Below are 15538 nucleotides of genomic sequence, written 5' to 3' on the forward strand. Positions count from 1 at the left end.
TATGAGCACTTAGGAAGTCAAGTGAGCTTTCAAGTCAGGTCTAGTTAGACCGGCCTGATTTACCAAGTTAAATTACTTTTAAAGAAACCGAGTAATCCTTCTGCTTCTACAGCCAGATGTAATGGACCCTTTGCACTTTCCTTAAAGGCCGAACATGTTTTAAAGTCATGGATATCTCTGAAATCACATTTCTTCCTTCCCATCTTTTTTTCCCACCGCCAATAAACAATGCCACTTCCAGAGTTTACAAAATAAATAAATAAAATTAAAAGTAATTTCTCAGGAAGATTCACCACCACCATCCCCTTTTAAAGTGCTCGAGTCCACACAAACCTAAAAGAGAGAGAAACGATCAATCTTTTTCTCGAAAGACTTTTGACAGCTTGGCCTAACTCGCTCAGCAAAGCAATCCGGGTTTTGCTAAAGTTACTTAAACCAAGGAAGATTTTTAAAAGTTGAATCAAGGGCCTGAATTTGGGAAGTCTAGAAAGTAAAAATTTAGGGGGAAAGCAAGAATAAGGTGCCTGCTGCAGAATGGCAATGTGGCTGGTTTGTAGCTTGTTTGTTCAAGCTCCATTTCTCCCATTTTGCAGCAGAGAGGGACTGGCAGGCTGCATTCAAGCAGGCAGAAGCCTAGAAACTTTTGTCAGTTCAAGCATCTGTGTGGGTGGCAAGGGGTTCTGAGAAACACATAATAAATCTACAGCTTGAAGCCGAAGTGCAGTTTAGCAAAGAGGTGAAGAAAATAAAAAAGTGTTAAAAAACGCAGATCATTTCAAGGGTGAATTTCCCTAAATATTTCGTATCTGTGAAAGCGCTTATCGAAACCAGCATAAATCTACTGACTCAGCAGATCAGGGTGAATGGAAAAATTAATAGTTGGGTTTATTATCGATTTTTGCTGGTTTGAATTAAAGTGGCATTTTGGGGGCCTCAGGCTTTGTCATGAAGCTGCCAGTTCCTCCTTCCTGAGGGACGGTGCGGGTCACTAGGGAGCTGGGATGCAGCAACAGAGTTTGGGATGCAAAAAGAAACTCTTCCCAGACGCTCCCAACTGTTCTTGCTGCTTTTGCTAACACCAAAGTTGCAAGGGGGAGAAAAAAAAAAAGAAAAAAGAAGAAAGAAAAAAGAAGAGAACCTCTTGGGGAAAGAGGGATTTTTCCCACGCACCACACAGAGGCACAAGGGGGAAAAAAATCTCCTTACTCAAGGGGAAAGGCATCGCCTTATACGAATAAATTCACAGGGTTAGTGAACGATAGAGAAATGCAATAATTATACAACAAACCAGGGCCTGCTGCTTTAATGCAGTGGCACAAATTAAGATGTGGAGGTGAAGAGTTGTAGGAGAGGGAGCGCATCGAGAAACTGAGAGGTCTCATGTTCTGAGCCTCGGAATTGGCTTCTTTTTCCCGATATTAACTAGTTCCTGGGAATCCCTGACATAAACCCCAGCAACATGGCGACCAGGATGCGAGACAGAAAAATATGAGTGGGGGGGAAGCCAACAACAGACCCAAGCCCGACCCAAGCCCTTGTTCTTTGAGCCGATCCCAATCAGACCCTGCACGCTTTTATGCTTTTAAATTATAGTATCCCTGAATGGTAAATTGCTCTCTGCATGGACGGGCGCCACCCAACCCTGATCCTGGGGAGAAAAACAAGCCCTGTCTCTCTGTTATACCGTTATTTATTATTGCGCGAAGGTTATAATTATTAACCTGGAACTTCATTTATTAAGAGACATCAGAGATAGAAAGGAGCACAAGATCATTTCTCATGTAAATCTTTCTCCACTAGACCTTTTTATATGTGTGGATTTATCCAGGCACCTATGGATGTCCCTGGCTGTGCACACAGGTGTATAAAATACAGACACACACACACACACATATACTCCCTGTTTCTACAGCCCAACCCTTTTTTCAGTACCTTTTACAGCCTTTTCACTCTTTTCTCCTGGCAGCAATCAAAATCCCCCTCTCCTTTCCTCTGGAGGGACCTTCCCCTCTTCACCAGCCACAGAAATGGAGCATTTCGAGCCTGACAAGCAGTTCACCCCCTTTCCAGAACCATAAAACTTTTATTGGCCCTCACTGCTTTAATATAAGTTTTCTTAGGGCTTTAGAGCATAAAAGGCAAATTATTCACGGTATTATCCCATCTGCTTTTGCTGCTGGCAAAGGGTTATTCCCCCTTTTGCTTGCACCGGGGATGTAACATTTGGCGGCATCTTCTTCCCCCTTTTAAAAACAATTTTAGATGCGTCTGTTGGTCTGAGGGAGTGCAGGGGGGTTCGTGTGTTTGTGTGCATGTGTGTGCACATGCATGTCTGTACATGTGTGCACGTGTGTGCATGTGCGTGTATTTTGATAATAATTCATTATAACAAGTAATTTAATTTCTCTTTACTTCTAAGGTCCCCACAACGGAAACTCCAGGCCTTTTTTCTTTTTCTTTTCTTTTTTTTTTTTTTCCCTGTGATTAATCTTTTTCCTTTGTTTTCATTTGCGGCCCAATGGCAGCCCGGCCCCGGCGCCACGTGACCCCCCTTTGTGACCGCGGGCGCGGGCCGGGCCGCGCAGGGACTGCGCAGGGGCCGCGCAGGGAGCGCGCAGGGGCCGGCCCGGCCACTCGTGTCTCCAGCCCGCGGGGTTCCACCCCAGAAGGGGGGGCAGGAGTGAATCCCGCCATCTGGCCTCCACAGCATTTCCAGTGGCCCCTTTCCTGCCTTCTCATCTCTATTTTTCCATACACGTCCTTAATTTTTTCCTTTAAATCCGATGGATAGGACAAGATAAAATTGATAACAGAAAGTTTATTCAAGAATTGTTCAACAGACAACCCTTAAGCAAGGAAATAAAATAACTACTATAAGAACAAAGAAAGATCTCCAAAGAGGAGGGGTGAGGTGGGAGGGAGGGATTCGCTATAGTTCTCCTAATTCAGGACTATACAATTACAGTCTGGTTCTGCTCTCATGCCTCCAGTAGAACTAATTACATTATTCATAAGTACGAAGGTAACATAAAACTACTGGTCTTTCTAAATTACAATAACTAAAATAAGCTTGTTGTACAATGACAAGGAAACACAATGTCCTTTATAACAAGTAAATACTAAAAAAGTACAATTTGATTCTTTTTTCCTCATATAAATACATAATATTGGGGATAAATAATACAAAAAAAGGAAAATATTTTAAACTGGCTATAACCAATAAATATATATGAATGTTCACCAGAACACACACCCATTGAAGGACATCTCGACTGTCTTGGACGAAAGCCCTTCAAAGTTGTTTTTATACCCATTATATGTAAACTCTAAGTGCAACAAAGATGTCCAGACAAGAAAGCATTAGCAAATACTAGAGATCCATTCACTTCTGCTTCGATTGGAGGACATTCCATTTGTTCAAATATACCCTGTTTTCACATAAGGTCAAGAGAAGAGGAGGAAAGAAGCGTAGGACTTCTAAGTCTTAAGATTGCTTTTCTGTTAATGAACCCTAAGAAAAATACCCCCAAACCCCACAAAAAAAGCTCCGGTGCTGTCGAGTGGAGACTTCATGTCATCAGAGGCAAAGGTGGGAAAATATTCAGACCTGTCAACTATTTCTTCCTCTCTTTGGACTGCTGTTATTGTTGATGGGGGCATTCAGGCATTTCAAAACCTTTTTTCCCAAACCTTTTGCAATTCTTAGACCTCTTGTATTCTAATTTTTAAAATTATTATTACTTTTGAGAGGGGAGGCAGGGATCGGAGGGGAAGAGTGTGAATCCCACGTGTTGGCAGGTATGTATATTTGCAGTTTATGTGGGGACTGGCGTGAAGTAACTCAGCGAAAAAGGGTGCCCTTCCTTGGAAGGCTGGAAAGGAAAGTGAAGGTTCCTCTTGAGAAGGAGTTGGAGAGGGGGGTAGTTTTCTTGCGAATCTCTTTTGATTGCATATGTATACACCTGTGCATGTTTATGTAGACACAGAGACACCAACTGTAAAGGCTTGGCTGGCTGATTATTCTCCTTTCCAGTGTCTGAGAACTATCAGTGATGGACTGTACTTAGTTTGGAAATTAAGGATGTCGCTGCTTAAAATCTGCTAAATTCCCACAAAACTACCCCACACCCATTTCAGAAGCATTTGTGTTGAAACACAGGAGGTATATCTCTTTGGAGAGAGAGAGCTGCTTTTGGCAGTAAATACTGAAATGGTTGGAAATTGTGCTTAATAAAACCCAGAAATAATAATAGCAAGCACAACAACCTGGTAGAAATTGCCTTGTCAAAGAAAGAAAGAAAAGAGGTCAACACAAATGTTCCTGAAGACGATCCTGCCCTCTTCCCCTCTCCCGTGCCCCATGGCGGGATCCCATCTGCTTTGCCTGAGCCTGTCCCTGCTCCCTATCACAGGTGGGTCAGCTTGGGCGCCTCTTGGATTCTGCCCTGAGAAGAAGCGTGGTGCGTGGAAAGGTCTGTGTAGGTGGGATGGGTCTCGCATGGTCCGTGGTGCTGGCTCGGGGGCATCTGTGGAGGCCCATTGTAGTCCATGTTGGCAGCCTGGTGATGCGGCAGGTGGTTGAGGCCATAAAGGGACGGGCCAGAGGTGGGCATAGAATCCACATAGTTACCTCCAACATAGACAGGGCTTCCCTGCATACTGGGAGTCCCATAGGCCACCCCATTCCCTTGTAAGACGTGGGGGTCGTACTCAGGGGCCGTGTTGGCGTATTTCTGTTGGGAGGGGCAGCCTTTGATGGGGTTTTGGTAGTTAGTTGACATGGCATAGGCATTTTGGTGGGGTTTATTGAAGGAAGGCGGTGAGGGGGCATCATAGTTACTGCTCATGGTGTGCAAGGCGTTCATAAATCCGGCGGAGGATTGCATGGGCTGGGGTGGGCTGCCAGTGGGGGAAGGCCCTCCAGAGGAAGACCCCATGCCTTTCGACTTCTGATCTTTCTTATACTTCATCCTCCTGTTCTGGAACCAGATCTTGATCTGCCTCTCGCTGAGGTTCAGCAGGTTGGCCATCTCCACGCGCCGGGGCCTGCACAGGTAGCGATTGAAGTGGAATTCCTTCTCCAGCTCCACCAGCTGAGCACTGGTGTAGGCTGTGCGGGCTCTCTTGGAGGCCGAGGAGCCTGGAGGGCTTTTCTCGCCGCTGCAGGTTTCTGCTGGCCGCGAAATGAAATAAAAGATAATTACTTACATGTAGAAATTGAATGCATCGTTTCTTAATAAATCCTGGAACAGGCACAAGAGTTCGACCCCCCCTTTCTCTCACCCCTTTGCATTAGCCTGCACTCCATAATCATGTCATTTATTAAGAGTTCTGTTCTCCAAAGCTGCCCCTGGTTTATGAAAATTTGATCATGTCATGTAGAAAAGGATTCCAGGAGCATTTATTTAGGAGTCGATTATTTCCAACAGATAATGTTGAGAAAATAATATTTGGCAGGGGGGCAGTCACTGCAAAGTCAATTAATACCAACACAGGTCAGTGTTAGGAGGCATGAATGCACACACACACACATCTTGTATGTGTCTTGTATTTGTGTAGCACAAATATTTGCATGTACATTGTTAAACACCAAATCGCATTTGCCACCTTTTTGTGATATAAACATGTCTATAACAGATAAATTACACTAATGTAGTGAAGCGTGTGCCACAAAATTTATATGGTATATTTGTCAAAACAGTGATATTTCCATACTGTTTTTTTCTCTTGAGTGTGCTAGAGATCTGCGTGTACACATGCAAGAATATGCATGCGTTTATGCATATGCTCTCTATATGCAGACATAGACTCAGAGCACCACGTTTACTGCTATGTCTGGAGGCAGGGAGGTGAGGAAAGAACAAGCACTCTGCTTTAGCATCGCTAGGTTGAGCAGTGGGTGTACATTTTCATGTATCTGTATCTACACAGTCGGACATCGGCTGTGTACAACCACCTGGTTGTATTTCCCTGTGGTGCTTTGGATATATTTAAAATAAACCAAGTGTGCACAGCCAGTGCTGCAGGATGGGCCAAGGCTCGCTCAGCCTGGCTGGGGCATGCGGCTGGCAGGCTTGGGTTTGTGCCTGGCACCAGGATCCTCACTAGATCCTTGCTGGATCCTCTCCCGCTCTCCCCTCCCTCCAAACAAGACCACTCTGGCTGGTGGCTTCATTACCTTGCTGTTTAGGAAAGTGGAGGGTTACAAAAGCAGAGCAGTGTACCTGTGCTAGGGGAGCTGTTTTTCTGTTTGGAGTTTTGCCTTGATTCTTTCATCCAGGGGAAAATCTGCTTGGTGAGACTGGCGTTTGCACTGAGGTTGGCTTTGCTGGGGGCCGTTTTACTGCTCCCCGACTGGTTATTGCTGTTGCTACTGGTGCTGTTGGTGGCAGGGTTTGGGGGCGGCGAGACGGGGGGAGGCGGGTGGTGCTCCTGGGGCAAACTTGGACGCATGCAGCTCCCATTCAGGTCTTTACTTTTTGCGTGCGGGGTTGTGTTGCCAAGAGACTGGAGAGAGCAGGCGGACCTCTGGTAGTCGTTCTCCATGTGAGAGGCCGGCTGGAAGGACTGCTGGGGTCCCTCGTAGCCGAACCCATTGGCACTCCCGTAGGAGTAACCCCCAAAGAGCGTGGAGCTGTCGTAGTACGTTGTCTTCTGCATCTCTGGGACTCCCCAAAATGATTTTTCCGGCTACCAGGGTCTTGACACCCCTATGGCAGAACATTGGCACCCCAAGGCCACGTGACAGGCCGTTTCCAGCTGTCTATTGGAAGCTGACCTGAAAGGTTAGGAGAAAACACACAATAATAGTACCCGGCCTATGAATCCATCTTGGGGCCTGAAAGGCCCATGACATGAATAGGGTCCCGCAGAACAGGGCAAACAGATGCTTTGAGCAGATTTTGTCCCGTGTGCAGCCCAAGGAGGCTCAACAAATATTACAGTGCAAAAGCATTGAGCTGATTTTGGGAGATAGTTTTCCTGGTTGGTTGGTGGTTTGCACCCTTTTTTTTCCCTTAGTGGGTAGTGTCCAGGATGTATAACAACACACATGCTCTATATGTACATGTGGTTTCATCTGTATACATCTATTTACTTCTATATTTATCTATATAGGTATATACACACACCCATGCATACACATATACTCCTATATAAATGTGTGTGTATGCATGTAGATGTGTGTCATGTGCACATACACACATCCATGTCCAGACAGCACACACATTAATGTAAATATAAGAATACAGAGTGGGCAATTGCTAGCTACAAGCACGAAAGGAATGAAAGTCTCGCTTTCTTACCCCTGACCTATTCAAATCAGCCATTCACAGACGTAAACCCAGCAAGATGCTATACCATCAGAAATTAAAAGTCTTGTTAAGTTTATTGTACGGCCTCTGTCCGCTATATTTGTTTTTAAACTGGAAATAGCAAATGATCAATATGTTTTATCCAGGTAACAGTGTCTAGACACAGTTGGCTTAATTTACTGTTTACACAGGGACTCACAATCTCTTTGGAATTCCGTGCAAATATTTTAAGCAGATTTAAGTAGGGGCATGAATTCAAGAATGTGCTTCCTCTGGCCTGTTTGTTGGTCTCTCTCCCTCTGGTAGTACAGGTTGTATTTAGAAAACATACCCCTTCACTGCCTGCACGGCTTTGTACTCATCGGTCCTGAATCTGGAAGTACCATTGGCAAGATGTGATTCCAAAACCAGTTTAATTGCTGTTGTTTTTTTCCTTGGAAAACAAACACGTCACCAGGCCATTTGCTCTTAACTTTCTACCTCTTTCATTTTTGATTGTTCCTGCCTCCTTGATCCAAGCTCAAAAAGTCTAAAAATCCAGTCCAAAGCCTCAAATTACAAAATGAAACCTTCCTCTTTTCTTTCTCTCTCTGAGTTTTTTATTTTTCTTTCTCTCTCTTTTCCTTTTCTCAAAGCATAAACTTTCTCTACCACAGAGTAGAAACACCCTGAGAAATATGAAAACTATCATGACCTGAAAATAATCTGGTGTGTGAGGATCAATCAAGCAGCATATGTATTTTAAAAAGGCAGAGACTTCTCTCTGCAGCTTAGAGTTTGCAAAGAGCCACTGTGCATTTTGTTTTGAAATTGATATCCATTGCATATGTTGTATCTCTTGTATATTCAATTTTATCTAGGCTCTTTCATTCTCTAAAATAAAATAAAATAAACTCTGTGGAGATAAAGTCTAATGCGATATTTCTAAGTACCAGGCTTTAACAGAAGCCACAGCTCGACAATAAATAACATCTTTTTTTCCCTTCCCTGACTGCTGTGTTCTTATGTCATGTCATATGAAGCCTCTGTATACTCCTAACACAGCCTCAGACAACGTGTCCACGAAGGGACTGCTTCGCTTTTTTACACTGATTAAATCCTTTATGCATTCCCAAATCTGTATTGTATCTTCCACGGAGATGTATTATTGTCTACAGAGAGGATGATATCCTTGCTGGGAGTTACTCTCATTTGGTTTCCTCGCCATGATAAATATGTCTTATTAAAAAGTAGACTCCACTACCCGAGCTGAGAAGCTGTGAATTAATTAACAAACAGCAGCGCCTTTATTATGAATAGGTTTGCTGAAAATATCTACAAGGGCAGAGGTGGGAATTTCTCCAAGGCCTTCCTGTCTGGCATAGGTTTCTTAAAAAAAAAAAAAAAACCAAAACAAAAACAAAACAAAAAAACAAAACAAAACAAAAAAAAACAAAAAAACCAAACCAGAACCGAGTGGAGAGGCTGAGCTAAAGCAGCTAAAAATAACAGCGATGATTTTTTTTTTAATGTCCATAAAATAAATTTACAATCCCCTTCGCCCAAAAGCTTGCTCGCTTGTGGCTTCCACAGAAGATTTGCTTTGTACCTCATCTCTCAGCGCCTCACAAATGCTGCTCATTTATCTTCGCCAAGGACGGCCACAATCCTAATTATTTACTCCAAGGAATTGCTTAAAAAAAAAAAAAATCTCAGGCAGAATAATAAATATTCGATTATCTCCTGTTCCAATTAAACCCGGGCAGGATCCGTGGTGGCTGTTTCATCATGCTGCAAGTTTCACTTTGCGAGCAGTAACATTTAACCACAAACTCTTTGCCTGCAACTTTTGAGTGCAAGGATTTAGGGAGATTTTGGAAAAAAGATATTAAAAAAATAAAAATCGGGGGAAGGTGCGAGAGGAAAAGGAGGATGCTGGGGGGGGGGGGGGGGAAATCAGGCAGTTGAAGGAAAAAGATAAAAGAAAGCTAAGGGAGAGGTATTCTGCTGTAAAGCCATCCCCTCCATGTTGGAAATCCTAAATTCACAACCTGACTGTGTTTATGAAGAAGAGCAGCGCCTTTCCCCTCCCCCCGCCCCCTCCGAAGGTATATTTCCCAGAGCCAGAGAAACCAGGCATAGCCCCGCTTTTAATTTAAATTATTATTAATAATAAATATTCTAAACATGCCCTTAACAATAGGTCGGCTGCTCAGAAAGCTCAAATCCCAGCGACTGCCTTGCGGTGGATAAGCCTGCAAAATAGAGACACATTCCTAAAATTTCCCTTTTCCCTCCCCCACAACCGAGCTTCACCCCAACCAGAACTCCCCAGTTGTAAAGCAGGGGGGAAAAAAGGGCCCTGGATGAGGGCTGCAAAAGAGCCTCTGCGTGGAAGGAAGCTTAAAGCTTGTGAACTCTTCTTGAACCGAGATTGGAGTCATATGGTCATAAATCATTGGGACATATACTCCGCCATTCACAAAGTGATAGCCTATTTGAGTCCGGCTTACCTTAGTCTCTGACGAGCAAAGCACAGGCAGACATAATATATTTTCACATCCAGCATCCACGCAATCAATAAGCAAGGAATGACCCCCTTCCTTTAAAAACGTTAAAGGAATATACGAGAGAGAGGCAAAAAATCCAGCATATGCATGTATATATGTATAAAAAAAAAGCCAAAACAGAGGGGGAGGGGGCTCAGCCAATGGAGCTTTCGGTTACGGCAGCTCAAATTGTCTCTCTGTCTCCGTTTGGGAAGAGAAAAGGAGGAAAAAAAAAATCAAGATGCTTTCCAGCTTCCAAGATGTGCAGAAAAGCTGAGGGCTTTGAATGGACAAACCCTGAGATTCTAGTTGCCCTATAGACTGGTACGCGCTGCTCACTGATAACAATGGCCTCTGCTTTACCACAGCAAAGGGGAAGAAGGGAAAGGAGAAGGGAAAAAAAAAAAGAAAGAAAGAAAAGCTGAACACAACACACACACACACACCACCACCACCCCCTTTTAACTATGCAATGCTTGGCTGGGATTAAAATAATAACGAAAAGAATCCAGGCTACGGGAGGGGGGGGGGGGGGGTGAGGGGGGGAATAAAGCAAAGGGGATATTTAAAAATAAAGATTTGGTTTGGATTGCCGGGCAAAGCCAACGAGCCTCCCAAACAGCGTCACTAGTGAAAAATTATGCTAATTGCAGACGTGGTGGACAGAGGCCTAGGCAGAAAGATAGCAAAGCTTGCCTTTGATTCACGTGTTTAACAATTAGGTGTCAATTTATGCTAATAAACCGTTTCAACATAGTCATAGTCTCCCCCCCTCCCCTCCGCGGCGGCGATCGCGGCTCTTTCAATAGCGGCTGCTCTTCCTCCCCCGGCCCTTGGGCTGCCTGTGGCTCCTCGCGGAGCCCCCTCCCCATATGAAACCCACTTTTCTGGGAAAGAGGGGGACACTGGGGCTTGGAAGCCTGGGGCCCCGGTGTTTGCAGGGGGGAGGAATCGCCTGTGTGGATGCAACTCCGCAGCCCCTCGTAACTTCGGCGTTAAGTTTGTGCGTCCCAATGTCTGGGGGTTCCGCTCGCCCCTCGGGGCGGGGGGCGCGGGGGGGCGTTCAAGGCGCAAATCACCCCGGGGGGAGACCAAGGCAGCGAGGTGTTGAACAATAAAGATTATTATTATTGCTATTATTAATAATGTCGTTATGGCTATGCAAGACGCTGCTGCTGTCGCCACGGGAGATTTATGCCTTTCCCCGCTCCCACACGGCTGCCGAAAGCAGAAACTGGCCAGGATGCGTTTTGGGAAAAGTCCGTGCGAGGAGGGGCTGGCGAGTGGGAGGAAGGCAGGGCAAGGAATTTAGGTGTCTGCACTTTTTTTTTTTTTTTTTTAAAGTGCTACTTTTGTTTCACATCGCAATTATCTTCTCTCCTTTAATTCTGGCGCTCACTCCTTTGGGTTAAGTGCTGACGGGGAGAATTAACGTTTAGCAAAGCAAGAAAAAGAGGAACCACAAAGGCTCTTTGGACTTCGCTGGGAAGGTATGACCCGTCGCGGGGGGTTGCATCGCTCCTTTTTGGTTTTTTTTTTTTGTTTTGTTTTGTTTTTGGTTGTGTTTTTTTTTTTTTTGGTGTGTGTGCACCTTTAGGCTGATAACTCTGGAAAGAAAAGAAAGGTGTCTGAGTAAACATCGGACTCTTGAGAGGACTTACTCTGGGCTGGACAGCCAAGGTTTTCTAGGTGATGGATAAAGTCTTACCCCAAGGACTACGGTGTTTCCAGCTATTGTTCTGGCCGCAGCATTCAGATCCCAGATGTGAGAGTTTCGACCAGGGGACACCATTATTGCTATTTCCCCCCCCCCCCCCCCCCCCCCCCCATCGACTTTTTATGAACTGCTCCAGCATAAATCTTCTGCTACAAGATAGCGCCTATTTTGGAGCCCCGGCGTTGAAAATCCAGGGAAGGAAAGAGGAAAAAACCAGCAGTGGACTATTCTTTTAAAGACTTCCCTGTAAGTCTTTAGATTTCTGAATATGGATATCCACTGGCTGACTTGGAGTACCTAGGAGATCAGAAGTACCTGGAATTCTGCAAATAACTCCTCTGAAGAGCAAAATTTTGTTTTAACCTTAACTGGCAGCCGAAAAAAAACCTCAAACTGTTAAGAAGATCGTTGCACGTTTATATGTTGAGCTCGTGTAAGTAGTTTTTTTTTAGGCTCCCTGTGTATTGCCATCTCTGTTTTGGTTGCAACTTATTTTTCTTTAAAATGTAACTCCCTCGCACTCGTCACGAAATCAGCAGCAAATGTTGCAATCTGACTGGATTTCCCTTCAAAGGGAGTACAGGAAATATCTTCCATTTAAAACACTCCCTCAAAGTTACGGCCATAAATCACAAAGTTTAAAGACAAGCCAGTAGCAAAATGAAAATACTCAGCTGAAATCCAGGGCAGCCGTGCTTATTCTGGGGTTGGTGGAGGGGAGGGAAAAAAAGAAAAGTCACGTTGGGTGACTTTAGAGAAGGAATGGCTTCCAAGCCTGATGCAGAGGGAGGTACGGAGACACACACGGACAGGGGACCAGGTAGGATATTCAGGAAAACTCACCAGTTCTCGGATGTCTGGTCCAGCAAATACGAGGCAGCGGTGGACTTTGAGAAAGGAGAAGAACTGGGTGGGCAAAAAGGAGAAAACAAAAACAATAAAAAGTATGAAACTTCGGTCAGAAAAGGGTGGACAAGGGAATGCATCAGAAAGAAATCTTTAGGTGGAAATGGGGAGAAGACAGGCTCTAATGAACAAAAGCCTCAGCATTTCCTCGGAGACTATCCCCATCCAAGTAACCACCGCATTTCCACGCGCTGCACCGGGCTCCATCCATGGATAACCCAATATTCCATCGGAGGCTGTGGCCACCGGGTTTATTTCTGTAAACCTGATGCGATCCCACGTCTCCCCGGTCTTTCCTTCCACCTTCCCCCGTGGAAAGCCCCCGGCGAGGGAAGCGTTACCCCGGTCTGGGCTTCGCGTTAGTGATGGGGACGGTTTGGCGTGAACGTGGGCGGTTTGTCCACGGCTGGTGGTGAACCCTGAATGTCCAATGTAAAATATATATATGTCGGGAAGGGTTTGCTTTAAATTCTGGTGGTAATTTCAGAGTTAAATGCCTTTAAGAGATTAAATACATGCAGTTAATTAGCTCTGGGTTCAACAACACTATAACTGTAGGGAAAATAACGAGGCCGTTTTCCTGAAAGGCAGAAAAGCCTTAAGGATTCAGGATATGCTTGTTCGTGTTTCTCCAGTGTGGTCGGAGGATCGCCACGAAGCGGGGGGAGGACGGAGATGCTTTATGGTATACGAGGACACCATTCACACAGCAGTGATTTGGTATCAGAATTAACGGTTTCGAGCCATAAACATTTTTAAAGCCACGCCAAGATTTATCACCGCAACTTTGGCACGAAGGACTCAGAAAGGGAGAAAGAAGGGGAGAGAGAAAAAGCAATCTCATTTAAAAATATTTTCGTTTTGGGAAACATTCAGTCGCTTTAATAATCCTGTTTCCGTTCTGTATGTTGATGTTATTAATCTCAAATAAAAATGTTCCCCTCACACCCCTACTCTGCTTGTGACAACATCCCCGAGTCCATAAATCACCGCGGATGCTTCGTGACCTTCTCTAGTCGGCGGCCTATAGCTGTATTTTTTATTAGTATTATTATTACATGCGCACACTTTAATACACAGCTTTGGCAATATTCCACTTACATCACAGCCTTCCCCGGTTGACTGGGGCTTTTCAGTTCCCTCTGTAGAGTACACACAGAGATTTGTAAAGAGAGAAGGGGGAAAAAAAAAAAAAAAAAGAAGAAGAAGAAAGGCAAGCACCCTTTCTTCGCTGGGAAGGCAGTAAAGCCAAGCGGAGCCTCGGCAAGTTCCTCCCACGCCGCGCCGGGGAGGCCGGGGAGAAGTGGGCAGCCCGAGGGAAGGTGGAGGAAAGAGGGAGAACCGCGTTTATTCGCAGTAGATGCAAGAGGAGGGAGGGGAAAAGAGAAACAAACAATCAAAAAGAAGCTGGCATAAATAACGGCCCCAGCAAGGAAGGCGAGGGGGGTGTTTGTTTTTCTTTGTTTTTAATTTATTCCCTCGCAGTACAGGCACAAGAGGGATAGAACGAGGACCGTCGTCGTCGTCATCATCCCTCCCCCCTGCCCCGGTGTTCTTTGTTTTGATTTTGGAGTTTTTGCTTTATGTGGTTTGCATTAATTTCTTAGAGGTGGTGCCGGTCCAGCCCGGCCCCTGCTCGTCCCGCAGCCGTCGAGGGGCTCAGCCCCCGGACAGGGCGGGCAGCAGCGCAGCACCCACCGCCCCGTCCCGCGGGGCTGCTCACCGTCTTTTTTTTTTGTCTAAAGGGAAGGGGTTTGGGTTTTCCTACTTCGCAAACAGGGAGTCCGAGGGAGGGGAGAGCTCCGAGGAGGAGGGGAGAGTTATGGAGGGTCCAGGACCTCCTGAAACCCCAAACAGAAGCCAGCCCGGATAAGAAATCAAAATGAAACTGAGTGACCAGTGGGTTTGCCTTGACAGATTAGACCTTTTTCTCCCACTGACCTTTGCTTAGAAGCGCAATAACTCACCAGGTTAATGATCAATCAGCGGAAGTGCTTTGGAATTGTCTCAAAAAAGGGGGAAAAAAACCCAAAACCCAAAACAAGAAACCCAAACTCAAAACAAAAACAACAACCGGGCAGACACCCAACTCCCAGGCTCCTGCCGAGGATGGGTGCTGCCGGTCCCCGCAGCACCCCTCTCCCATAGGTCCGCCGTGGCCAAAAACTCTTCGCCCCAACGGGGGTTGGGGGGGGAGGGGGCATGGGGGGTGAGAGGAGACGGCACTTTGTGATATCAGCGCGCTGCGAATAGCTATTTTGGGAGCAGCTCACCAGGGACGAGCTGGGAATCACCATCCCCACTTTTCTTCTCCCCCCCCCCCCTCCCCCTTGTTTCCAAATGCCAAAATAATGGCTTGAATTATGCACTCACGTGACTGGGACACGTCAAGCTTTTTACACATTTTGTACAGAACTGGTAAATGACCGGCTGCCCCCTCCAGTCCCACTAATTCCCCCATCAGCAAATTCCCCAAACTTCCCGGGCAGCCGGGCAGGGATGCCCCTCGCTCCCTCCCGCCTCAGCTGAGGCTGCCCCGGCCTTTGGGGCGTTCTGGGCTGCTTTTGCCTTTTTTTTTTTTTCCTTTCTTTTGCTTTTTCTTTTCCTTTTAATATTTTAACCTGAAGGCGAAGGAGGCAAACAAATACTAAGGAAAGGCACGGCACCAGCCGCCGCTCCCAAAGCCTCAGCATCCAGACAAACGGCAAGGACGACGGAAACGGAGGGGGATATAACGGGGTTGGGGGACAGGAAAAACGGAGAGGGGCTTGTCTGCCTCCCCGGCGGCGGGGCAGCCCCCCCAGACCCTGGGCACCGGCTCCTCGCCACCCCCCCGGGGCTGTGCCCGGGCTCCCACCGCTGGCTCAGGCACAGGGGACGCGGCTCCTACGCTCACGTCCAGGCTCCCCGCGTCTCCCCTTCTGAGCCCCCACCCTCCTCCTCCTTAAAAAAAAAAAAAAAAAAAAAAAAAAAAAACAGGGATAAAAAGAGGATTCAGATCTTTTCTCCCACTGCCCTTCCTTCGCCTCCCGGGTGGACCAGGCACCCACACTACCGCCGTGGCCGTTTCTGTG

The 15538-nt window shown here is 46.1% G+C and overlaps 1 protein-coding gene across 2 annotated transcripts; it reads right to left on the reverse strand.

Annotated features, from left to right (window-relative positions):
• Positions 1 to 2798: 2798 nt before the first annotated feature.
• Positions 2799 to 15262, reverse strand: HOXB3 (homeobox B3). Of its 2 annotated transcripts, none has more exons than XM_040617643.1 (3): positions 12402 to 15262; positions 6225 to 6778; positions 2799 to 5170 (listed from the first exon to the last, which is right to left on the reverse strand). In XM_040617643.1, exons 2-3 carry the CDS (start codon positions 6658 to 6660, stop codon positions 4407 to 4409), a joined length of 1200 nt encoding a protein of 399 aa, XP_040473577.1. In that variant the 5' UTR covers positions 6661 to 6778; positions 12402 to 15262; the 3' UTR covers positions 2799 to 4406. The 2 variants fall into 2 exon arrangements, with proteins under 2 accessions (XP_040473577.1, XP_040473576.1); XM_040617642.1 differs by having other exon boundaries at positions 2799 to 5173.
• Positions 15263 to 15538: the final 276 nt, after the last annotated feature.

The sequence above is a fragment of the Falco naumanni genome, chromosome 18 (genome assembly GCF_017639655.2).
Source record: "Falco naumanni isolate bFalNau1 chromosome 18, bFalNau1.pat, whole genome shotgun sequence".
Lineage (NCBI taxonomy): Eukaryota > Metazoa > Chordata > Aves > Falconiformes > Falconidae > Falco > Falco naumanni.

Bases quoted from the DNA above. Each gene is read 5' to 3' on its own strand.
- HOXB3 (XM_040617642.1), bottom strand. From the start codon at position 6,660: ATGCAGAAGACAACGTACTACGACAGCTCCACGCTCTTTGGGGGTTAC. The intron at 5,174-6,224 runs GTACACTGCTCT...TTTCGCGGCCAG, and splicing joins AAACAGCTCCCCTAGCACAG to CAGAAACCTGCAGCGGCGAG.